General features: G+C 69.2%; 2 protein-coding genes across 5 annotated transcripts; one reads left to right on the top strand and one right to left on the bottom strand.

Annotated features, from left to right (window-relative positions):
• The first annotated feature begins 162 nt into the window (after nucleotides 1-162).
• AFMID (arylformamidase) lies at nucleotides 163-3,397 on the top strand. 3 transcript variants are annotated; one of them, XM_075770705.1, is made up of 11 exons: nucleotides 163-238; nucleotides 379-469; nucleotides 596-700; nucleotides 773-821; nucleotides 905-1,082; nucleotides 1,156-1,228; nucleotides 1,633-1,701; nucleotides 2,008-2,086; nucleotides 2,329-2,458; nucleotides 2,698-2,802; nucleotides 2,995-3,170. In XM_075770705.1, exons 1-11 carry the CDS (start codon nucleotides 209-211, stop codon nucleotides 3,022-3,024), a joined length of 939 nt encoding a protein of 312 aa, XP_075626820.1. In that variant the 5' UTR covers nucleotides 163-208; the 3' UTR covers nucleotides 3,025-3,170. The 3 variants fall into 3 exon arrangements, with proteins under 3 accessions (XP_075626820.1, XP_075626821.1, XP_075626822.1); XM_075770707.1 differs by having other exon boundaries at nucleotides 182-238; nucleotides 997-1,082; nucleotides 1,604-1,701; nucleotides 2,995-3,397; XM_075770706.1 differs by lacking the exon at nucleotides 1,633-1,701 and having other exon boundaries at nucleotides 2,995-3,397.
• Nucleotides 3,398-3,898: 501 nt separating this feature from the next.
• Nucleotides 3,899-8,008, bottom strand: LOC142604399 (uncharacterized). Of its 2 annotated transcripts, none has more exons than XM_075770623.1 (7): nucleotides 7,590-8,008; nucleotides 7,268-7,351; nucleotides 6,411-6,499; nucleotides 5,952-6,137; nucleotides 5,661-5,798; nucleotides 5,247-5,469; nucleotides 3,899-4,828 (listed from the first exon to the last, which is right to left on the bottom strand). In XM_075770623.1, exons 1-7 carry the CDS (start codon nucleotides 7,831-7,833, stop codon nucleotides 4,491-4,493), a joined length of 1,302 nt encoding a protein of 433 aa, XP_075626738.1. In that variant the 5' UTR covers nucleotides 7,834-8,008; the 3' UTR covers nucleotides 3,899-4,490. The 2 variants fall into 2 exon arrangements, with proteins under 2 accessions (XP_075626738.1, XP_075626739.1); XM_075770624.1 differs by having other exon boundaries at nucleotides 5,277-5,469; nucleotides 7,590-8,002.
• Between the last annotated feature and the right edge of the window lie 14,717 nt (nucleotides 8,009-22,725).

Genomic DNA, 22,725 nt, shown 5'->3' on the forward strand with positions numbered 1-22,725 from the left:
CGCTACGTCATCGCTCTGCCAGCCCGCCCAGGGTCCCCGGCCCGGCCTCGCCCCCCCGGGCGGCCAATGGGAGCGGAGCGGCCCCGCCCGATGCCCCGCCCCGTGCGCCGGCCCCGCCTTCCGGGCGGCCAATGGGAGCGGGGAGGCCCCGCCCCCGGGCGGGGGCTGCCGCGGCGGGACCGGGGCCGGGGCCGGGGCCGGGCGCAGCATGGGGGGCTGGCGGGACATGACCGCGGAGGTAGGTAGGGCCCGCGGGGCGCGTAGCGCGCGGTTCTCGCCCGGGCCGCGGGGCGGGGGCCCTCTCCCGGTACCCGCCGCCCCAAGGCCGCCGCCCGGGCAGAGCCGCCCCGCGCCGCAGCCGCCGTGCCCCCTCCGCAGGCGCTGGAGGAGCAGTACTCCCCCAGCCGCTGGTCCCCCCGCCTGGGCAGGGACGCCGTCATCCAGGCCCACCTCGCGGCCACGGCGGCAGGTGAGGTGCGGGCGGCCCGGGGCCGGCGGAGCGGGGCTGGGTGCGCCGGGAGCAGCGCTGCCGCTCGGGTGCCCCGGCCCCGGCCCCGCGGGCAGTGCCCCAGGCGCCGTGTCCCTCCTCCCGCAGGAACCCAGCGGGCCCGGGCCGGCGCGCAGACCTCGCTGCACGTCCCCTACGGCGACGGGGAGCGGGAGAAGCTGGACGTCTATTTTCCCACGGACCCTTCTGGAAGTAGGTGACGGGCAGGCGGCGGGGCGGGCAGGGGCCGTGCCCCCCCGGCTCACCCCCGGCTGTGCTGCGCAGCCTTCCCAGTCCTGGTCTACATCCACGGCGGATACTGGCAGTGCCTGAGGTGAGGTGGGCTGTCGGTGAGGGGATCCCTTGGGAAGGGACCCCCCCCCGGCCCGCTTTCGCCTCCCTTCTCCTGACACCCAGACTTGTTCTGCGAACTCTGGGTCTGGTCGGCCTCCCAGCCGGCCCCAGGAGACCCCGGCCCCGCGGCCTGGCTAGCTTCTGTTTCCCCCCAGTAAAGACGAGTCGGGATTCGCAGCCCCCCCGCTGGTGTCGCGGGGCGTGGGGGTGGTGGCGGTGGGTTACGACACAGCCCCCGAAGGTAGGTGCTGCCCAGCGGACGCTGCGGCTGCCCGCGCTGGCCCGGCGCCCTCCCGACTCTGCTCTCTGCCCAGGCCACATGGACGCCATGGTGCTGCAGGTGCGGCGCAGCCTCGCCTTCCTGGCGCAGCAGTACCCCGGGATCAGGTGGGCTGCGCACAGCTCCCAGGGTCCCCTCCGCCCCGCTCCCCACCACTGTGGCTGCTGTCGGGCCTTCAGGGCAAACTGTGCCTGCGTCACTCCCTGGGGGGTTTGGCTTGTGGCCGTGGCTGTGGCAGCAAGAGGAGGGGGTGAACGAGCCCTGAGCTGCGACAAAGGCTTCGATGCCTCGGTCCGAGCCCTGGGCAATGCCTGTGGCCGTGCTCTTTTGTCACTGCGTGAGGTGTCAGCCGATGGACTGGGGAGCGTGTCCGAGCTGCCGTGTTTGGGCTGTGGCGCTCGTGGCTGCACCGCCTGCTCTGCGCGGAGCAGGGTGTCCCCAGGCAGCAGGCACCGCGCTGGCTCATGGCTCCCTCTCTCCAGAGGCATTTACCTGTGTGGACACTCAGCAGGGGCCCACTTGGCAGCCATGGTGTTGTCCACGGACTGGATGGAATATGGCGTGGTGCCAGATATCAAAGGTAGCGCCGCCGCATCCAGGCGTGGGGGCTGACAGAGAACTGGTGTCTGCACCTGGGACGGGCTCGTACAGGGCTGCGGGGGCTGTAGAGACGAGGGAGATGAGTTGCCCCAGCTGACTGCAGCCCACAGGCGCTGGGAGTGCAGGACTTCTCCTGGACCAGCCGCCCCCGGGGGTGCGCATGTCCTGCGCCCACCAGCCGCTCGCTGAGGCCCAGGGATGCAGGCACAAGGGGAGTTCCCACACGTGGGGCTGTGAGAGCGGCCCATGCTGCAGGGCCCCTCACCGCTGGCGCCTCTGCCTGCAGGAGCTGTGCTGGTGAGCGGCGTGTACGACCTTGAGCCCATCCTGCACACCTACGTGAACGACGCGCTGAACATGAGCCGGTGAGCCCGCACGCTGTGGGTACAGCGACTGGGAAAGGGCACGGGCAGGCCGGGTGTGCGCGTGGCTTTGGCCAGCGCAGCCTGCAGGCAAACACCAGCTGGCTCTGCAGCCTGATCCGGGCACAGGCCCTGTGCTCTCCGCCTGGCTGGAGCCCGCAGCCGAGGACACGGGTGCTGTGCAGGCGCAGACGCCCTCTCCAAGTGAGGGGCTACCTGGGCTGTCACTGCGGTGTCTCCTCCAGGGAAGTCGCCCGGAGGAACAGCCCCATGCTCTGCGTCAGCCCAGCAGCGCCTGCGGCCTGTGAGGTGCTCGTGGCCGTGGCCCAGCACGACTCCCCCGAGTTTCGCAGGCAGTCGCAGGAGTACGGCCAGGTAAGCGCCCACAGCACCCTGCCTGGCTCTGCAGGGATGCTGCTCCAGCCAGCCCGCTCAGACCTGCTAAGCTTGTGTGCAGTATCGGGGCAGTATTTCTGCTGCTGTGCAATGGCCGCTGCCGAAGGCAACAGCGGCTCAGGGGAGGGCGCTAATCCTTGCCAAGCTGTCGTTCCTGCTGCCCTGTTCGGGGTGGATGGGGGTCGGGGTCCCTCCTGCCAGCACCACTCTCTCCGCAGGCTCTGCGTGCAGCCGGCTGGTCTGTCTCACTGCTGGATCTTGCTGGTGTGGATCACTTTGACATCATTGAGAAGCTGTCAGAGGAGAGCTTTGTGCTCACTCAGGTAGGGGAAGAGCTCCCGTCCTCTCGCTCTCCGAGCACAGCTGAGACCGGCAGCACAGGAGGGCTGTGCTGAGGAGAGCTTCCCCTGTACACTGGGGTGGGTGCAGGGCTGTGGCTTCCGGGCTGGCCGTCGTCTCCAGGGGTGGAGGACAGGGGCCAGGCACCACTCACAGGGCTCGGCTCCTCATCCCAGGTGATTCTGAACATGATTTCAAGAGCTTGATGGCATGTTGGGAGCAAACTGAGAAGGGAACCACAGCCCTGCGTGGCAGTGACAGGCAGCCTGCCTGCACCCTGCCCTGCTCCGCTCCTCGCTCCGCTGGGTCTTCTCCTGCAGCACAGGGTGGCTGCTGCCTCCAGGCACCCTCTGCCCCCTCCGTTCCACCCAGCCTGCAGTGGGGGGGGCTCCGAGCAAGGGAGCACCAGTTATCACCGATTCTCGCCTGGGCTGGCATTCCCTTGCTGGGGTGTCTGTGGAGCGCACGGGGCTGGCAGGCCTGCAGGGCTCTGTCTGGATGGCCTGGTGATGAGGTTCGTTCCCTTGGTTTCCTTCAAACTGCTTATTTCCAATACAAAATATAATAGGAATAACTGCTGCCTGGGCGTAACTCTGCTTCGTGGGCAGCTGGGGAAAGCTGCGAGTACAGACTAGACGTGGCTGCTGCAGAGAGAATCTCCTCTTCCAGTGTGGAGCTCTTGTCCTGTGGCTGGGCTTTTCTGTGCTGGCAGCGGGGAGCGCACCACTGACCCAGCATAGCCCTTTGCACAGGCAAAGTCGGGGACTCGCCAACCCAGAACGCGGCAGGCTCGGCAGGGAGGGGAGCCTGGAGAGCCCGGCTGCGGGGACAAGGCTGTGGGATGGGGGTAGCACAAGCCTGTGGGGATTGGGGGGTGACGGAGGAACACGCAGGTGAGCTGGCTGGGCCAAGCTGGGCTCGTGCCTCTGGCACAGTCCTGGCCAGGTACGAACTTGTGAGATGCTTCCACGTCCTCAGGAGCACTTGTCCCTCAACGGGGACCTCTGGGCTGTGACAGTGTCCCTGCTGCACATCAGGGGAGGAGCACGCCTTGGAGAAAACACCCTGCAAAGCCACAGCACTGCCAGAACACGTTTATTTTGTGTCCCAAGCATCGCATCCCTCGGGATCCATCTCCCTGCCGCATCCTTGCACGCTTGTGGTGCGTGTGGGCCAGGTGCCACATGTGGCCTTTGGGGTGGGGGGTGCCTGGCTCTGCTTTTGGGTGCTGTCTGCGGGACCTGAGTTACAGAAGCAGAGCTTCTGTAGAGGACTAGAGGGTGCTCTGAGAATATGTTTGCAGGGTGACTAGCAAGGCAGGGACGCTGCCTTGGAGGGGTCTGGGTGGTGGTGTGAGATGTGGGCTCCCCTCTGTCCCTCTGGGCACATCTCCGAAGGTGCCCCCCCCCCCCCCGGGAGATGCAGTGCTCACACTGGGGGGGTGTGGGCTGGGGTCTCTGGAGCTGGGCTCACACCAGTTTGCAGGGCTGCACGCAGGGGCGGATGTTGCGCTGCAGCCAGTTGGGAACATGCCTGGAGCACACTCTGGCTGGTCCCAGCCCCTTTGCTGCTGGCTGCCAGGACAGGGTTGGGACAGCTGCCCCAGCCCACCAGCTTGCCTGCAGCAGGCAAGGGGAGGCAGCTGCCCCCGGGGCTGGGGGTGGGAGGATGCTTAGGCCCCCCCCGCACTCGGAGGAGTCGGGCGCAGTCCCAGGGCCAGCTTCTCCTGGCACTTCCTGGCCACAAACGCCAGCTTGTTCTTTGCGAGCTCGGTGTCATGGGCCGAGATGTCACGGTGCCAGACTGCGCGCACGGTGTGCGCCGACCACGGGAACAGCAGGACGCTGACAGCCTGGCCGGTCTCGGCCAACTCCTCCTCGCTCACTGCCCGCAGGTGCTCACAGAGCTCTGCGGGGGACGGCCAGCCCCCCCTGATGCTCACCATCACGATGTTTGTTTCCACCGTCACGAGGTCGACAGAGCAGACAGGCGAGTTCAGGCCCTGGATGCCTGGGGGAGGCAGGGTGGCAGGCTGCGAGGCCGGAGCCCAGGAGAGGAGGCTGCAGCTGAGCCCTGCCCCAGTCCCGGCTGAAGGAGGGGCTCTTTGCGCTCCCCCCCGTGCAGCACCAGGGTCACTGTGGGCACCGCGGGGACAGCAACGGCATCGTCCCGGCACTCCAGCCAGGCAGGGACCCCAGCGGCATCTTTGCCCGGCTGGAGATCCAGGACAGCTGCCCGGGGAAAGTGCCCACACTGCTGTTACCCCCGGCAGTGCCGGGTGGCGCTGGGTGCGGTGAGCCCAGCCGGCGGGGTGGGGGGATAAGGCCGGGCCCACACCGAGCCGCCAGGCAGGGCAGGACCCAGCTGCGTAGCAGTGTGGAAGCCTGCACGGCCAGAGAGAGCGGCATTAGGCTGCAGGCACCCATACCTCCCGGCCTGCTGAGGGGCCCCACGATACCTTCAGCAAAGCGTCGGGCGTTGTCGTGGTCTCTGCGCAGCGTCGCTTCTGCGTGCTCCAGTCCGACGCGGGCAGCAGCTGCCAGCACGCCTGCCTGCCGCATCCCCCCGCCCAGCAGCTTCCGCACACGCCAGGCCTCAGCGACAAACTCCTTGCGTCCAGCCAGCACCGCGCCGGCTGGGGCGCCCAGGCCCTGCGGAGCCACCAGAGGAGTGACCCAAGCTGCCCCGGGGGGCTGCCCTGCCCCTGCCCTTCCCAGGGATGTGCCCAGGGATGCCCCAGCCTGCAAGGCGGGCGCTCAGCCCGATGCCCCCCAACAAGGGTGAGGCCCCAGCTTGTGCTGGCCCCATCTGGCCCCGGGGACCCCTCCCCACGCGAGCATACCTTGGAGAAGCACAGGGACACGGAGTCGCAGTGCTGGGCAATACGAGCCGGCTCCACGTCCTGGGCCACTGCCGCGTTCATCAGCCGCGCTCCATCCATGTGCACCTGCAGCCCGTAGCGGTCAGCGAGTCCGCGGACCTGGGGGCCGGCAGAGGAGGTGCTGGGCCGGGAGGGACCAAGGTGAGCCACGGTCTGAGCAACTCGGCAAGGCCCTGGCGTCCCAGTGGTGCCGTCCAGCTGGGTCCAGCTGCCTGTGCCCAGGCAGGGCTGCTGCCAGCCGCTGGCTCCTACCTGCTGGAGGTAGGTGAGGGGCAGCGCCCGGCCCCCTGCCGAGCTGTGCGTGTTCTCCAGGCAGATGAGCTCGGGGCGCGGGTGGTACCAGCTGCCGTGGGCCTCACGGATGGTCAGCTCCAGCTGGTCCAGGTCGAAGGTGCCGTCTGGCAGGTCCGGCAGTGCCTGGGAGTGGACGCCAGCGACCTGCACCCCAGGCAGGGCAGAGAGCAGAGCTGACGGGGGACGGTGGCGGTACGTGGGGGTCCCGGCCCTGTGCCCTGCACCGCGGTGCTCAGCCCCCTCCCCTGCCCCAGGCTGCGGCTCGGGGCGATCCGGGCGATGCTGCTGCCGCAGCCCTGCAAGGGATCCTCGCCCGGCCCGGCCCCGGCAGCCAGTGGAGGGCAGCAGCAAGCCGCCCTCCTGCCCCTGCCTGCGCTGCCGGTACCGCCGGGCCCCCAGCCCGTCCGCAGCACCCACCTGCGCGGCCCCGCCGTGCTCGTAGAGGTGCAGGTGGGTGTCCCGGCCCAGGAGCATCTGAGCCCCCCTGCGCTGGCAGTGGCACATCACTGGGAGGGAGAGGGGCCGTGAGGGAGGGGGCACCGCGGGCAGCACCCGGCGGGCAGCGCGTACGGGAGGGCAGGCAGGCAGGCTCAGCCGGGGTCCCGCGGGCTGCCTGTGCTCCGGTGGTTTGCAGGGCTCTGGTGCACGAAGGCTGGGCATGCAGCACAGCGGTGCCGCAGCAGCACGGCCTCCTCTGGGCACAGGGCTCCCGCTCGGTCCCCAGAGGTGCTGGGGCTGTTGGATGGGGGGCTACCCGCAGTGGCTGGAGGTGGGGGAGCAGCTGGGGGGCCTGGCCTCCCCTCCCTGGTACATGCACGTGGCTGGGGCTGGAGTGGGGCCCACACTCCCGTGCATGGTGGATCCCCTCTCACAGGAGGGCAGGAAAGCAAATCGGGTAAAGGTTAACCGAACTGAGTGGAGGCCGAGTGCGGGACAGGGACGAGCAGGCCCAAGGGGGTTTGCTCAGCAGCAGCATGAAGCAGGGAGCAGCTCCGGGGTCTGAGCAAGATTGTGCTGCTGCAGATTTGAAGTGGAGGGGGCTGAGGAAGGGGCAAGGAGATGCATCGGGGTCAGAAAGGACCTGCTGGCCACAGGTCTCCCCTGCTGCGATCTGGGCAGCTTCCTGAGCCGAAGCGGGGCTCTCCTCGGGACCCCAAGGAGGAGCGGGGCTTGTCTTGCCCATGGGATGGGGGCATAAACTAACCCCTCGGTTTGTGACCTGGCTGCCCTAGGGTGCGGGGAAGGAGAGCTGGGCACGGCCCCGGGGCACTCACCCGCAATGAGATTCGCCATCGTAGCCGTGGGCACAAAAAGAGCCTCCTCCATCCCCAGGATCCCTGCGGCCAGGCATTGCAGCTCTGCAGGGGGGAGAAACACAGGGGTTGGGGGGGGAGGGGGCGTGTCTGCTGCCCCTGAGTGGGCACGGGGGGCGGTCTGGAACCCCAGAGGTCCAGGCTGCAGCCCCCAGCCTCACCGTGCCCCCCCGCCCCTCCACACCCCCCAGCCCCGGAGAAGCCCTGCTCTGGGCAGCCCGCTGCGCTGGGGGGGACTGTGGGCAGGGAACACAGTGGGGGGGGGCCCGTCCCCGCCGCCCACCGTTGACCGCCGGGTCCTCCCCGTAGTCGTCGTCGCCCACGGCGGCGCGGGCCATGGCACGGCGCATCCCCGCGCAGGGCCGGGTCACCGTATCGCTCCGCAGGTCCACGGCGCGCGGCGTGGGCCCGGCGGGGCGTGGGGGGCCCCGCGGCTGCACCGACCCCGCCCCGGCCCCGGCCCCGGCCCCCGCCGCGGGCAGCCGGCCCCGCCGCAGCGCCGCTCCCGCACGCCGCGCCGCCAGCATCGCCGGGACCGCCGGGACCGCCCCGCCGCAAGGGCTCCCGGGCGCGAATGCGGGCGGGGGCGGGATCGCCCGGGCGGCCCCAGCCCCCGTTGCGGGCGGGGCTGGGGCTGGGAGCAGCGGCCGTGGGCGGCACGACCCGCAGGGACGGCCGGACACGGGGCAACGGCTGCTGCGTGGGCACCGAGCGCGTCCCGGGGCCGACCCCGCAGCGCGGCCCCTGCAGACCCTCCCCATCCCTCCACCCCTCCCCGCCCGGCCTCTGCCCCGAGCCACGGTGCGGGGGCAGGCAGAGGCGCCGGGGGACGCGGGTGGGTGCTGCCCCAGGCCCCCAGCTCTCCCGCGGCCCCTCGCTTTGCCGGGGGTGCCCGTCCCGGACGTGCTGCTGGAGGGAGCGCCAACGCGAGGCCGTCTGTGCCCGCTCGGCCACGGCTCCCCAGGGATCTGCGAGTCTTTCCGCAGGCCCATGGCGCCGCGTGCTGAACGGCAGTGGCTCCCGCCACGCTGTTCCCGCTGCCAGCAGGGATGGCGCAGGGTGACCTTGCTGCTGGGAATCGGCTCCAGCTTCTGGCTGCGTTTGCCCTGGAAACAGCTGACGCCGTCCCGTGGCACTGCAGGCAGGCACGTGTTGCAGCAGCGCTGGTGTTGGCTCTGCCTGCACTGGGGAGGGGGCCCGCTGGCATCTGGCTCCTGGCAGAAGTCCCCACTGCCCCTGGAGCAGGGAGCACGTGTGTGGCTCAGCAGTGAGACCCCCACCTTCCCCCATAGGGCTGGGCTGGCCGGAGGCTGGTGATGCTCAGCGTGGCAGACTCAGCCAACGGCCACAGGGCTCTGGTGGGATTGCCTGGGCCGTGCCCGCCTCGTGCTGCAGGCGGGGAGGGGGGACACAGCTCTGCAGCCTCGGCACCTCTCCTGGCACTTGCAGGGGGAGCAGTGGGGCAGGTGCATTTGGGTGGCCCCCTTCCCCTTGGGGCCATGTGCTGCCCGGCCCCTGCCTGCCTCTCCCCTCAAACGTGCTGTGCCACTGCCTCCCCATGCACGCAGCCCCCCCAACAGCCCTGGTCCAGCCGCCTGCGCCATGGCTCCGCTATGCTGCTGCCTTTCTCCCTCTGCCATGTGCCACCACACATCCCCGGCTCCCCAGCCCATCCACCCCGCAGCTGCCCCGGCTGGCTGCCTGCACGCCTGCTGCCCTGCCTGCGCCCCTGCACGCGGGGCCTCATCGCCACCTCCCGCTGCAGCCCGCGCTGTCAGCCCCGCAGATGAGTAGGCCATAAACAGTCCTTCATGGAGACGTTTTTCACACGCAGGGCCACATGTTAACAGTTTTTCTTTATTTACTGCCTCCATTTCCTCTTTGTTCCAGGAACTTGTCCTCCAACTTCAAGCTGCTCATGATTAGGCAAAAAGGCCTCTAATCTCCCCGATCTGATTTACCGTCACTGAGAGCAGACGCTTCCCGTTACTGGCCCTGGGAGCATGGACAGCGGAGCTCTGTCGGCTGCTGTGCCGAGCCTCTCCTCCCCAAAGCTGCCCCGCTGCACGCGCTGCCTTCCCAGCAGCTTCCTCTTCCAGTAAGCACTGGGCAGCCTGGCCAGTCGTGCTGGCAGTGAAGGGCTGGGGGGGGAAGTGCAGCTGTGGGGCCCTGGGCCGGGGACCCCACTGTGGCAGGGGCAGGGGCAGGGCAGGCTCCAGAGCCGCTTCCTCCGCTCCCTCGGGAACGACCAGCTGGCCAGAACATCCCTCGGCCGTGGCCTCCCCAGCTACTCACCTGTCCGCTCCCGCTGCTCCAGGCGGGGGTGGCCGGGTGGCCCTGGGGCCCCTGCGGAGCCGCCGGGCTGGCTGCAGCGCTGTGCCTGGCGTGGGGAGAGCACCCATCCTGGCCATCCCTCTTGTCTCAGCCCCTGCAAGCGCTGGTTTCAGGGGTGACTTGGGGCTCTGCACTGTGCAGCCTCCCCACCAGCCCAGGCAGGGCCTGGGGTCCGTGGCCACACACGGGGCTCCGTCACTGGGAGGCGGCCATATCCTTCGCAGGACCTTGCAGCATGGTGTGACCTCCACCGCAAAGCCCCACGTCCTGCCAGCCCCGTGCCTTTCCCCCCGGAGCTCTGGGCTGGGGCTTTGCTTTGAGGGTCTCCCTATGCTGCCAGCACCCAGCGAGCCCCCCCCCCCCCGATCACGCAGGGCCCAGCAGGGCCGTGGTGGGGGCTTGGCAGGGCCAGCTCTGCAGCCCGCAGGAGGGCTCGTGGCCTCGTGTGGGGCTGGCCAAGCAAAGGCTGCCAGCGTGTGGGCAGCAGGAGGGCAGCGCCGGCGCCTGGCCGGCGGCTCGGCGAGGGCTTGGCCAGTGGCTGGGGGGGCTCGCCCGGGGGCTCGCCCAGGGCCGGGCTGTGCCGTGGCTCCCGCGCCCGCCCACCTCCCAGCGCCAGCCGGTGGCTCCCGGCCCCACCGAATGTGCAGCCGTGGTGGGCTGAGCTCAGGCTCCAGCCGTGTCTCCCCAGGGCTAAAATTAGCAGCCAAGGCCTGGCCGGGGAGCGAGCCCAGGTCCCGCCGGGGAGGATCGGGTTTCCCCCCGCCCTCCCTGCCACAGGCCTGGCAGCCGCCGGGGCGATTCCCGGAACCCGCCGGGCTCCCCCTGCCCCCGGCCCCACAGGCAGCCCTGTGAGCAGCCGCTGCCAGGCCCTGCCCGCTTGCCCGGCTCCATGTCCCGGCCCTGGGGCCCACCACGCGTCCCCTCTGTGGGTGTCTCAGGACGGGCTGGGGGCCGGGGGGAGGCAACGGTGGCCAGCGCCAGTGTGGCTGTGCCTCCTCAGCCAGTGCCAGCTTGGGGCCAAGCCGCCTGCTGCCCCGCACACATGGCTGCCCTGGGGACAAGGCTGGTGGCTGGTGGCCAGCACTCTGCTCCCAGCCCCCTGGCAGAGCTGGTGGATGGCGGGCCGGGCTGGGGAGGGGCTGCAGCACAGGGCTGCTGGTGGCACAGGCGGTGCCATGGGCGTCTTGCACCAGGTGACTGGACCTGGCCATGGGGCCTGGCAGCGACCCCCAAGTGCTCACCATGAGCTCAGGGGTGTTGTCTTGCTGGGCTGCCTTGGCCCTGTGGCTGCACTGCCTGCGCTGCCTGCCCTGCCTGCACTGCGGGCTGCCAAAGCTCATCCTGTGAGCTGGGGTTGGCTGGCCTGATGGGCCCTGCTCCCACCCGGGCAGGGGGGAGCCACCATCAATCATCCCCGGAGGGGTAGGAGCCCTGGAGCCAAGTGATTTCCTACTGTCGGGAACTGCGGAGCGATGCCTGGAAGAGCCGGGACACGCCGGGCTCCTGGCTCAGGCTGCCAGGGGCACAGCCAGGCCTCCAGCGTGCCGTGGCATGCCGCGGCCAGTGCCAGGCCATGCTGGGGTGGAGGTGGCACCGAGGGATGGGTGCTGCCCTCTCTGCCGGCCCCAGCCCACCGCTGTCCCGATGTAATGGCGTGTTGAGCGTGGGCTCCTTGGGGCGTGTGCCTGGTGGCTGCTGGCACATGTGGTGTGCAAACGAGCCTGAGCGCAGAACAAACCCTCGACAGCCGTTGGGACGCACCCGGCGAGCACTGCCAACCCAGCCCAGTGGGGTGGGACTGCCCGGAGGAGGGTCGGCGGGGCAGGCTGGCACAGCGCAAGGTTCGGCTGCGATTGCCGTCGCCATGGGCTGGGGCCGGTTGTTTCCCACGGGGCACTGGCGTGGGACAGGGCGGGCAGAGCCCCCGGCCAGCAGCAGCGGGCGGTCCCGGCCCCGGGCCGGCTGGGCACGTCCTTGCCCTGGTGGCGGGATCCGCGGCCAGGGCCTGCCCCGGGGGTGCCGGGGGGCCCGGCCAGCAGCCGGGGGGAGCCGTGCGCCCTGTCCGGCAGCGAGCCCCGCGGGGCCGGCGGAGCGGCCGGAGCCGGAGCCCGGCGGATGCTGCCAGCCCCCGGGGCTGCGGCCGGCCCGGCCCGCGGGAGCGGAGTCGTCGGGACGTGCGGTGCCGACCGGTTCCCCAGTCCCCAACCTGCCGGGGCTGCTCGGGTGACCCCTCCCTCCGCCGGCAACAACTTTTCCAGTAAAACCACCGCAGAAATCCCGGCTTCCCGACAGGCCCGCCCCTCGGCCGCCGGGGGGGCGCGGGCCGCCCTTAACCCTTCCCGGCCCGGACCCGCGGCCGCTCGGGGCCCCCCGCGCTGTCCCGGCCGGTGGCTCCGAGCCCGGGGCCGGGCGTCCTGCAGAGCCGCGCAGGGGGGTCTGGTCACCCGCCCCGGGTCAGCGATGCCTCTGCTCCCCGGGGGGGGCCGGGGGGGTCCCGGGGGGGTCCCGGGGAGCGGCAGGACGGCAGCGCTAGAGCAGCCTGACCCGCTGTGCACGGGGAGGTGGGTGGGAGAGCGCCGACACGGACCCCCGCCCCGGGATGCCTTTGTGTCCACATCTTGCCCAGGTGTGGTCCGGCCGGGCCGCGGGAAGGGACTCCCGCGCTCGCAGTGCCAGCGGTGCCGCGGGTTTTCCTTCTCAAGGTGCAGCTGACGTGCAGGGAGCAGGGCCTTGACCCACACAAGGAGCATCCCAGGGGCCAAGGAGCTGGAGAACCGTCTGGGAAAAAAGCCCCTCTCCAAGGGGAACCCCCGCACGTCCTGGCCCCTGGGGCTGTGGGGCTGTGGGGCAGCTGGGGCGTTGGGTGTCCAGGTGGGATGGGGTCCTGTCTGTCCTGGCCGAGCAGGAGCAACGTGCTGCGCAGGGCTGGCGGTGCTGGGAGCTGGCTCGTGGGACATGTGGCCTGAGCTCTGGCTCACAGCGGGCACCCATGGCTGGGCCCAGCCACGGCTCGAAGGTGCATGTCCCTGGGCAGAGGTGTGGAGGGTGGGTGGGCTGCTCGACAAGGATGTGGAGAGGAGACCACTGCAGGTGGGTGGCGATGAGGGAGCAAACCGCAGCTGTGGATGGGACACAGCGACTTCGGCTGCACATGGGCAGATTGGGGTTAGACGCATCAGATGCGTTCTGCGGCGAGGAGCGGTGCAGGAGGTGTGTAGGTCCCCTCGTCCCTGAGCCCTGGTGCTGGGAGCAGCTCTCGGGGGCACCCTGCGAGAGCACTGCTGCTGGTTGCGGCTCTAGGATGGGTGGCTGTGCCAGCTCAGCAGCCCTTCGCCAGAGCCCCACAGGGCTGCTCCTGCCCGGTGGGCAGAGCCGAGGCTCCATGCCGGGAGCTGTGTCGGGCCGGCCCCGGCCGTGCCCTGCCTGCCGCCAGCCCTGGCCCCGCACTGGCTGCTGCACTGGCCGAGCCAGGGCTGAGGTAAGTGCTGTAATTGTTTTCTCTGTGGCCCGAGATGAATAATTGAGAGGTCTTTGAGGAGAATTAATTAGCCCGTTTATTGGCAGTAAACGCTTTTCTCCAGATGATGAAATAGATCCTGAGCCACACGTAGGGCAGGCAGATGCAGGTCGCTGAGGCTGCTCTGGAGCTCGCCGGTGCCAGGTCCACGGGCCAGCCGTGCCAGTGCCCCGTGCCCATTGTGGGGCAGGCATGCTGGTGACAGCTCCCACGGCCTCCCGGTAGCCACATGTGCCCGGAGCTCACTGCATGCACAGCCAGTGCTTTTTGAGGAGAACCCGGCGTGGGTAGCAGCAGGGAACACCAAGGGGTGGTCAGGATCCTGCCCCAGCCCCGTGCAGAAGCTCCTTCCAGGCTGCTCTGCGCAGGGTGGACTGGCAAACCTCTCGGGGACAGCCCCAGCAGCCCTGGCAGAGCTCTGCCCCACGGCACAGCATGGCACAGCACAGAGGGGCTGGCTGGTGGCCCCGGGCAGAGGGGCAGGGCTGAGCCACGAAGACCCTCGGCTGCCTGAAGCTGTTGGTTGGGCAGTGCTGCCCTTCTGAGCCAGCCCTCTGTCACCCGTTGCTGGCACCCCAGTGTCCCCATGTCCCCATCGGTTACTAGTGCTGCTGTGGTGGTGCAGGGAGTGCAAACCCCGGCACTGCAGCGTGGGAGTCCTCTGCCCCCCACCGTGTCCCTGTGGCTTCCTGCTCCCTCCGTCTCAGCCTGTCCTGGGGGCTCCCTCCCTGCGTGACCCTGCTATGTCCCCTTGTGCCTTCTTCCTCATGGCTGCCAAGGTGGTGCCAGCTTGGGGTTTATGGCCTGCACCTCCTCCTCCTCCTCCCCTGGGTGTGAGGGGAAGGGCCCTGCACGGCCAGAAATGCTTAAACAAGGATTTCCTTGTTGCTGCACGAGCTGTTTGCCTTGCTCCCAGGCCAGCCGTTAATGAGGTTTGGCAGGAGACACTGGCAGCCCCAGCCATTGGATTTCTATAAATCAACCTGGTGCTAATGCGTGGGGCTTGCTGGGATGGAGCTGCTCAGCCTCGGTGTACGGGGACCGCAGCCCACAGGCAGCTCGTGGCTGGGATGGAGCTGCTCAGCCTCCGTGCACAGGACCGCAGCCAATGGGTGCAGAAGAGGGGGGTCTAGCACAGCCATCGCAGCGTGCGGGGCTGGGGTGCTCTGCGACACTGAGGCATGAACGTCCGCTCGGTTTTGGAGCAGTTGGATGAGCCACTGCCGGGTTCGGGGGCAGGCTGGGCGGCAGCCACAGCTCCGTGGGGGCCGTGGGAGCCCCTCTGGGCGAGAAGCGGCTCCTTGGGAGTCCCAGGCAGCCCCTGGATGTGGAGCAACCTGGCAGGGCAGAGGGGGGGCTGGAGGCGCCGAGGGGACCGTGGCTGCTTCCCAGCAGGCAGGTCGAAGTGGCCCCTCCAGCTGTTTGTTTCCAGGAATCGCAGAAAGTGTAAAGCAAAATAAAGCAGCTTCCCGCAGCTGAGGTCCTGCCGTATCCTGCTCCGTCCCCACATCCCCCACCTCCCTCCTCCCAGCCCCGGAGAGGCTGCCGGGTGCTCAGGGGCTGAGGGTGGCTTTGCTTCCCTGCCTGCCCTGCTTTGGGGTGGGGGCCGTGGCTGTGCCCCCCACACCGTGTATGCCGCACACCCTGCGTCCCCCTGCCCCTGGGGCTGTGTCAGGCATGCAAAGCAGGGCAGGCAAATTACCCAGCCCTCCGGGAAACGTCGCTGCAGCTGTGGCGGGTGGCTACCGCATGGCGGCTGGCCCCTGCCGGGAAGCAGCGCTGTGGTGGCACGGCTTGCACATGGGCCAGTTGCACCGAAGCTGCTTGCAGCAGTTGTGCCCGGCTGCCGCTGGCACGGGGTGGGGGCTGCAAAGGCTGCGAGTCCTGCAACCCCCCACATATTGGTGAGCTGCCCTGCCCGGAGCGGCCGTCCTTCCCAGCCGGGGACACTGGCTGTGCGGGGCCATGCCCGGCCGGGAGCCTCGCTGGGGCACCTGAACTGGGGCATGGAGGAGATTCACATCGAGAAGGGCCTCCTGGGAACAGGCTCTCGCATGTTTTGCTCCCAGCAGCCCTGTGCCCAGGAAAGAAGGCGCCGGGAAGCGGGACCTGTTATCTCTGGTTTCCCACAGTGATATGTTCACCTCGCCGACGTGGGCCCTGCGGGGCCACGGGCAGCTGACTGTTTGCTCTCCTCACCTGCAGGACGGTTTGTTTGGGGAACCGGCGTGGCCCGTCTCCCCCGTGCTGCGCTCGCCGGGTGCAGCTGCTGCAGCCGCAGCCTGGGCTGGGGTTCACTTTCACTCGCAGGGCTCCTGCCGGCTCTGTCTGCCCGGTGGGTTTGTCTGAGCTCCCTCACCTCTCCTCTGTGCCAGCCACTGTGTCCCCCCACTCCAGCCCCCAGCGCTGGCCCTGGTGTGCTGGCAGAGCCCCCCCGGGGGCAGCCGGCTGGTTGGGCAGCAGAGGCTTTGAGCGAAGGAGCGGGCTGCGGGGTGGGCTCAGCTCTGCCCCGGCCACGGGGATCGGTGGGGCCGAGGCTCTGGGGAGGCTGTCATGGGGGGACATGAGATGAACCCGTGCAGGCGGGGGCCGCAGCAGGGTGCTGGAGAGAGTGGGGCCATGCTGTGCATGTGGCCGGAGCCGATACCGGGTCCTGGTGGGCTGGGCTGGGTGCGGGGCAGGGACAGACCCCGCTCCAGCAGCCCCCTTTACTGCAAAGCTGCTGAGAGAGCGGCGAGGCTGCGCCGGGCGGCTGGCCTGGGGAAGAGCCACCAGTCTCAAGGTGATGTTTCAGTTCCTGCTCTGAGCGTGCTTTCCCCCTTATCAAGAAACCCCTCTGCTCTCGCTCTGAAAGAGAGTTTCTGCAGCGTGTGGAAACCGAGAGAAACCCCAGCCCCGGCACGGCCCTGCCGACCGGCTGGGCTCTTGTGGGCTCACCGCTGGCTGCCAGGAAAGCCCCGGTCCCCAGCCCCTGGCCCCTGGCCCCCTCCCCACCTCCCCTCCAGCCGTAGTCTGGCCGTGCGGGTGCAGCAGCCCATGCTGGGGCAGTCCCCCGGGCCGGTGGTGTCCCCCCAGGTCAGCGATGTTCCCCTGCAGTCACCCCGCAGCAGGACAGCACCGGGATGGTGGCAGGGGCAGCGGGTGGGTGTCTGCCAGGAGCTGCCCCTCCGTCCACGGCCACACACCTCCACCCTGCCGGCATCCCCTGCTCCGCTCCCAACAGTCTGGGGTGCCGCTGGCACTAACGGGGGTGGGATGCGCCCAGTGGGGGTAGAGGGAAGATGCTGCTGCTGAGACAGCGTGCCCGCTGCGGCCGGGACCCGGCACTTCCCCTCTGTCGGCACCTGCTTGTGGGTGTGAACGCAGCTGGGGGCTACGAACCGCCTCTGACTGCCTCGGCGAGAGCTGGCCAACAGCCGCAGCCACACGGTGCCAAGCACAGGCGGCACTGGCGAGCCCACGGCCCCACGGGGACCTGCTTATGGCTGGGGCAGCTGCACGGGGCGCTGGCGTGCGCAGCTCTGTGGGTGGGGGCACCTGTGCGACGCTGGCAACACGGGCTCGTCCTGGCCCCCTCACCGGCTCCGGCGACTCCCAGGGCCCCGCTCCTCGCCGTGGGCAGGGACCCTCCCACCGGGGTGCCTGTGCCCGTGCCCCTCGGCAGCTGCTGCGGCTGCGAGGCCATGGCTGGGAACAGGAACCCCAGCGGGAGGTTGTGCAAGGAGGGACCCACACGGCTGGGAGGGCACAGCAGCCGCGGCCATCAGCGTGTCGAAATTCCACGCTCTTACAGAAAAGCCCCCGGGCAGAATTCCTGACAGGGGTGATTCATCCCCCGCTGGAAGCGATGACTTTGCCTCTCCAGTAAACCCTCTTCGGCTCAGCAGATGAAAGGGGCAGCGAGTGCCACTGCACCCGCACCGCTACCGGCATCCGCTGCGGGGTGACGGGGCCGCCATGAGCCCCACAGGCAGCGCCGGGGGTGCCGGCTGAGCCAAGGAGGGCTGGGGGCAGTGGGGGGCTGAGAGCCACTGGGCAGCGGAGAGGTGGGCGCCGAGCACAGAATTGACTCCCCGGCTCCCGTCCCTGTGGGGACCTCCCCTGTCCCCGCTGCCGCCTGCACCCCGTGCGGGTCAGTGCCGTGGCCAGGTGCTTTGGGGGGACCGTCCCCCACCGGCGAGGGCACGCGGGACGGCCCTTTCCAGGAAGCGCGCGCGAGGGCAGCCAGGCTGCAGAGTTCCCGACAGCAGCTCTGGTTTTAATAACAGCAAATCAATGGATGCCCGATTCCGGCCAGAGCAAACTCCTGCGCTTCCTTCCCTGGCCTCCCGGGCTGGTGGCTTCCCCGCAGGGCAGAAACAACCAGGATGGGAGCCCCGACCCTGGCGACTGCACGTGCGTTTCCAAGCACTGGTGGCCCACGCCTGCCTGCCCTGCCTTGCTTCACCCCACCCCGGCACGCTGCCTGCACCCCGGCCCTGCCGGGCTTGGCTGCACTGCACGGGGAGGGGATGGGAGGGGAGGACGGGGGTCCTTGCTGCCCCTGCCCAGCCCCGGGCTGCACCCACCCCCCTCACCCCAGGCAGGTGCTGCTGGCAGGGCTGCTCCGTGGCTGGGCATTCCCAGCTGCTCCTGGCTGCTCGCCTCCCCCAGCCCTGTGCCGTGATTCAGCCCCCCTTCCCCGCGGGGTTTGCACAAACCTCCCTGCTCTCTTTGTGCTTGTTTTGAGAACAGATTAGTCATGGCTCTTAGCTGGCTTCCAGCAAACTGCACAACAGCACCATGGAAAAACGAGAACAGCAAAGTGATGACTCAGCAGGGCTCACACTCCCGTCGCTTGGGTGCCAACCGTCCCCTGCTCCCGTGCGGCCCCGGGCACTGGTGGGGACCGCTCGGCATATGCGGCAGCTGGGCCAGGGCGGGAGGGCGATGCAGGGAAGGAGAGCCCGGGGGGCAGCACCTGCCTGGAAGCAGCAACGGGCGAGCAGGGGCTGGCTGGGTGGCATGACGGGTCCCCGGCATCCCTGGGGGTGATGGGCCATTGAGTGCAGCCTCCGCCCCATCCCCAATGGCACCTCGCTGCCCTGTGCCCACCCCGATGCTCATCGGCCAGAGCATCCGGTCGCTGGCAGCTCCAGCTCAGTGCCCAGCGAGGCTGCGCAGACTCAAGGGCTACCGCGGCTGCTGGGGAGCCCCAGTCCTGCTGGGGCAGGCACCCCCGGGCACTGGGCCCCTCCTGGCCGGCACCTGTGCACTGGGGCCGTGACAGTGACAGGAACTCCCGGGGTGGGCCCTTACCGTACCTCGCACCTCGCTCTGCAGCCCTTTATTGCCCTGCCTTGGCTGGCTGCCCGGCGGCACGACGTGCTGCCAAGTCTCCGTGCCAGGTGGCTTATCGTGATCCCATGGTGCTGGACACCAACTGGTGTCGGCTGCCAAGGATGAACAATGTAATTGCTGGAATTACAGTAAAGTGCTCCCATTCCCACTCGTTAAATGCTGAGACAGGGCCCCTGGGTCCTTCTAGGGAACATCTGCTCCAGCTGTGCCCTCTGCCAGCTGCACGCCCTGTCCTTGCCCAGCGTGGCGCTGCCTCTGCCCATTGCCCCCAGCCCGGCCGGCACGGGCTAGAGCCGCTCTCTGCCGATGGGCCCTGGGAGCTGCGGGACAGGCACAGCTCACCATGCTTGTGGGCACCTTTGGGCCCCCCGGCATCGTCCACCAGTGGGGAGGGGGCACGTGGGCAGCGCCGGACTCGGAGAAGCAGCGCCAGCCCCACGGATGCAGGGTCCCACGTCCGGGAGCCATATCCCCAGCCGCGTGTGCGGCATTGCCGCTGCCTGCTCCTGCGCCGGGGCCGAGGCCAGGGCTGATGCGAGGCCAAGGGATGCTCCAGGGCTGGGGTTTGGCACCTGCCCACGGCTGCTCTGCCAGGGTCATCCGAGGACTCTGCACTGTGCTGGGCAAACACACCCAAGGCAGCTGGCAGCCTGCAGCCCGGAGCACCCACGGGGACCTCCCATGACGTGCCGTCGGGGTGCCCGTGCCCAGCAGCGACCACAGTGTTGGCGAACGCAGGTGCACGAGCAGCACAGGCCGGGGCCAGGATCACTGGCCGGGGAGCAAGAGAGAGCTGACCCCGGGGAGGGCCCATGTGCCAGCACCCTCCGCACACCCTGGGCACGGCCCTCCCGGGGATGGTGCAGGCAGCACTTGGTCCCCAGCACAGAGTCAGGGCTCGGGCCACAGGATGCAGCCCACCGCCATCCATCCACCCCGCAGCCCCGGCGCTGCTGGTGCTGGGCTGCTGCTCCCTCCATCTTGGCCGTGTCTCCAGCTGCGGGGGGGGGGGGGGGGGGGGCCTGCGGCTGCCATTGCCACAGCAACGTGGCTTTGTTTGAAACCTTTCTCTGAAATGTCAAGACTTTCTTTGGGCTCCAGCTGCTGCTGCCGGGATGAAAACTTCCTCCTGGGCTGTGGAAACGCGCTGGGGGGGGTTTCCACTCTGAATGAGCTCTGCCCTGCGCCATGGCCGGTGGTCGTAGGGTGCAGGACCGAGCCCCGGGCAGGTGCTGGAGTGGGCAGGGACTGTGGGGCGGTGGGAGAGGCTGCTTCCTCGCAGGGTCCCGTGGGGTGGGTGAAGAGTCTGTGTCCCTCAAAGTTCGGGGCGCTGCTGGCTGGTAGGGCAGCAGGACTCCCGGCACGGCTGGTGGGCAAGGGGGATCAGGGAGCCGGTGGATGTGGCTGCTGGGGGGGCTGGGGCAGCGCAGCCCGGCGGAGCTGCTGATGGAAGGAGTGAGGAATCCGCAGCTGCTGGCTCCCTCCGAGCTGACTGCGGGTCTGGCTGGAGACGCAGCAACAGAGAAGGGTTTCCATGGGGATGTACACAGGCCTCCGGGCTCCTCTGCATCCCGAAATACACCCTGGCCAGGGCACGGGGGTCCCGCTGCCACCCCGCACACCCCGCCTGCTCGCAGCTCTGCCCTGGGAAGAGCCAGGGACCAAGCCAGGCACATGATGAAGGGGCTCACGGCAGACCCTGTGGCTCCCACGGCTGCTGAGGCTCTGCCCCCTCTGTGCCAGCAATGGGACGGGTGACCGCCAGCCGAGCCCCTGCGGGGGCCAGGGATCTCGTGCACAGGGCTGTGCTGTGTGTGCCTGCCCGGGGCAGAGGGGCAAGTCAAGGGGATGCCATGGGACCCGGGGGCTCTGGTGGGTCCTGGGGATGTCGAGCTGCAGGGCCGCGCAGCCCCACTCCTCCTCCAGCGCAGGGAAACATCACCTGTCCTGAGCCCGCAGCTGGGGCAGCCGGCGCCAGCCCTGGGCTGTGCTGCAGAGCCTGAGCTCGTGCTTCCCGGCAGCACGCTGGGGAGCAGATGGCTCGTTCCCTGTTCCCAACCATCCCCCGTGGCCCTGGCCCGCAGAGGAATTGCCATGTAAGGAGCAGGTGGTGCCATTTACAGTAAGTCCCCGGTTGCTGCACAGCCCTTTCCTGCATCCTACTGGGAAACGCGGTGGGGGATGTGGGAACGTCCTGGCGCTGCAGAGCTGAAGCAGGAGGAAGTGCGTGAGGGGTGTGCCGCGAGGTCGGGGTGTTTGTGGTGAGCTCCCTGCCTGGCTCTGCCGCCCCGGTGGCCCCTGGTCCTGCTGCTCACTGCCACCCTCCTCGGGGTGACCGCTGAGTCCCGGGTGCAAGGACAGGAGAGGCTGGTGGGTGACGGCCCACTCCCACAGCTGGCCTGTCCCATGGGGTCTCTTGAATGGGCCGGCACGGGGCCGGCACCTGCACCGCAATCTGTCCTGCCTGCTCATCCTGCCTGGAAGAGCCGGTGTGGCCCAGGTGGGACAAGAGTGCTCCAAGCAGGAAGGTCCCCTCCTGGCATGGCCACCGCTCCTGCGAGGGGACGAGGCTCCAGCCGTGCCGCAGGCTGGCCTGGTGGGACAGCCGGTCAGTGCAGGGGGCTGCAGTCACCTAAAAGTGGCCAGCACTGTTTGCCCAGCCCAGTTGCGCCGGGTTTGGGTCATTTGTGCCCCAAGCAGGCAAAACGGAGCTGCTGGCCAACCCGTCCCATCCTGTCCTGTCCCTGCTGGTGCTGGCTCAGCCCCAGCACGGAGGAAGGTCCCTGGGCAGCTTCAGCCCCCAGCTGTGTGCTGCCCGGCCAGCACAGGGAGGACGGTGCTGGGGGCTGCTGCCTGGCAGGGTGCTGTGCCGGTGCTGGTGCCAGTGCCTGTGCTGGTGCCTGGTCCATCCCAGGGCTGGTGTGGCACAGTGAAGAGAACGGGCACCCTGCTTGGGTGCCAGGGTGCCTGCCAGGACTTGCCATGGCCACCTCTGTGCTCATTGCTGGCTGGTCCTTGGGCTGCCCCGAGTCCCTCTCTGGGGATGCTGGCCGCTCACACGAGCGTGTCGCTGGCAGCCTCGGCGGGCACCCGCCTGGTGCCCTGCCCCGGCAGACACGGGGTGGGGGGAGCCGCAGGACTGCCATGTCCCATCCCTGTCCGCAGCCCCCTGTGCTCATGCCCTGTTTCCCATCAGTCTCCTGCTGCCGCCGATGGTGGGACAGGGTCTAATCACCACCGAGAATGCTTTCCCCATCCAGGAAGCCTCCGTGGGGATGAGCTCAGCTGGCCCCGGTTGTGGGGCAGAGGGGAACTGGCTGCCTGTGACATGCTCAATCAGTCACTTACGAAACGTGGGGCCAAGTCCGCTTGGCTTTTCGGGGGAAGGCGAAAGGTTTGTGAAACCTTCAGCAGGGATTTGCCCGCCAGCTGCCGCGTCACCGCTGCCGTGAGGTTGGGTTTATTCCAAGAAACCCTCGGGGCTGGTGGAGCTTCCCGGACTCTCGACTCAGCAGCGGGTTGCAGCACCGCCGCAGCCAGAGCAGGAGGGAAGAGGCCCCCGAACGGCAGCGCGGGTGCCCGGGGCCCTTCCGGGAAGCAGCGAAGCCCGGACCGTTCCCGCAGGGATGGGAGGGCTGTGTCCCGCTGCAGACAGCCCAGCCACCCTCCCTGGAGGGCAGCTTCCCTGCTCTGCCCCACCGTGGGGTGCTGCAAACCCCCTAGCTCTGCCGGGGGGGGGATCTCGGGGTGCTCAGCCCCCCCCCCAGGGCCCCAGTTGCCCATCCCCTGCTGTGCCTTGTTCTGCCCAAGAGCTGCTCCAGGACCCCCCCAGGTGCTGCGAGCGCCGTGGGGGCGATACTCCCACTGGCCGGGGGCTGCTCTGCCCCGTGGCGCTGCTCCCACCCCGTTCCCTGGCACGGGGCCGGGCGTCACCGGTGCTGCCGGGAGCCCTGACGTCGGGGATGTGCCTCGGCAGGGCCTGGCGGGCGGCCACCCGTGCGCATGGACATTCCGCACATAGCTCCGGCGGGTGCCCGGGCAGGCCGCGCGGCGCTTCCTGGCAGCCCGCGAGCCGCAGCCCTGAGAGCAACACCAAAATAGTCGCTGGGACCGTGCCGTGCCTGCAGCCCAAGCAGGCACATTCACCGTCCCTCTGCTCCGGGGCGATCCCCAAGGGAAGTCTTTTCCCAGTGGCTGGCGTTCCCCGGGTGGAAGCACGGTGCACGAT

Source organism: Balearica regulorum, chromosome 18 (genome assembly GCF_011004875.1).
Source record: "Balearica regulorum gibbericeps isolate bBalReg1 chromosome 18, bBalReg1.pri, whole genome shotgun sequence".
NCBI lineage: Eukaryota > Metazoa > Chordata > Aves > Gruiformes > Gruidae > Balearica > Balearica regulorum.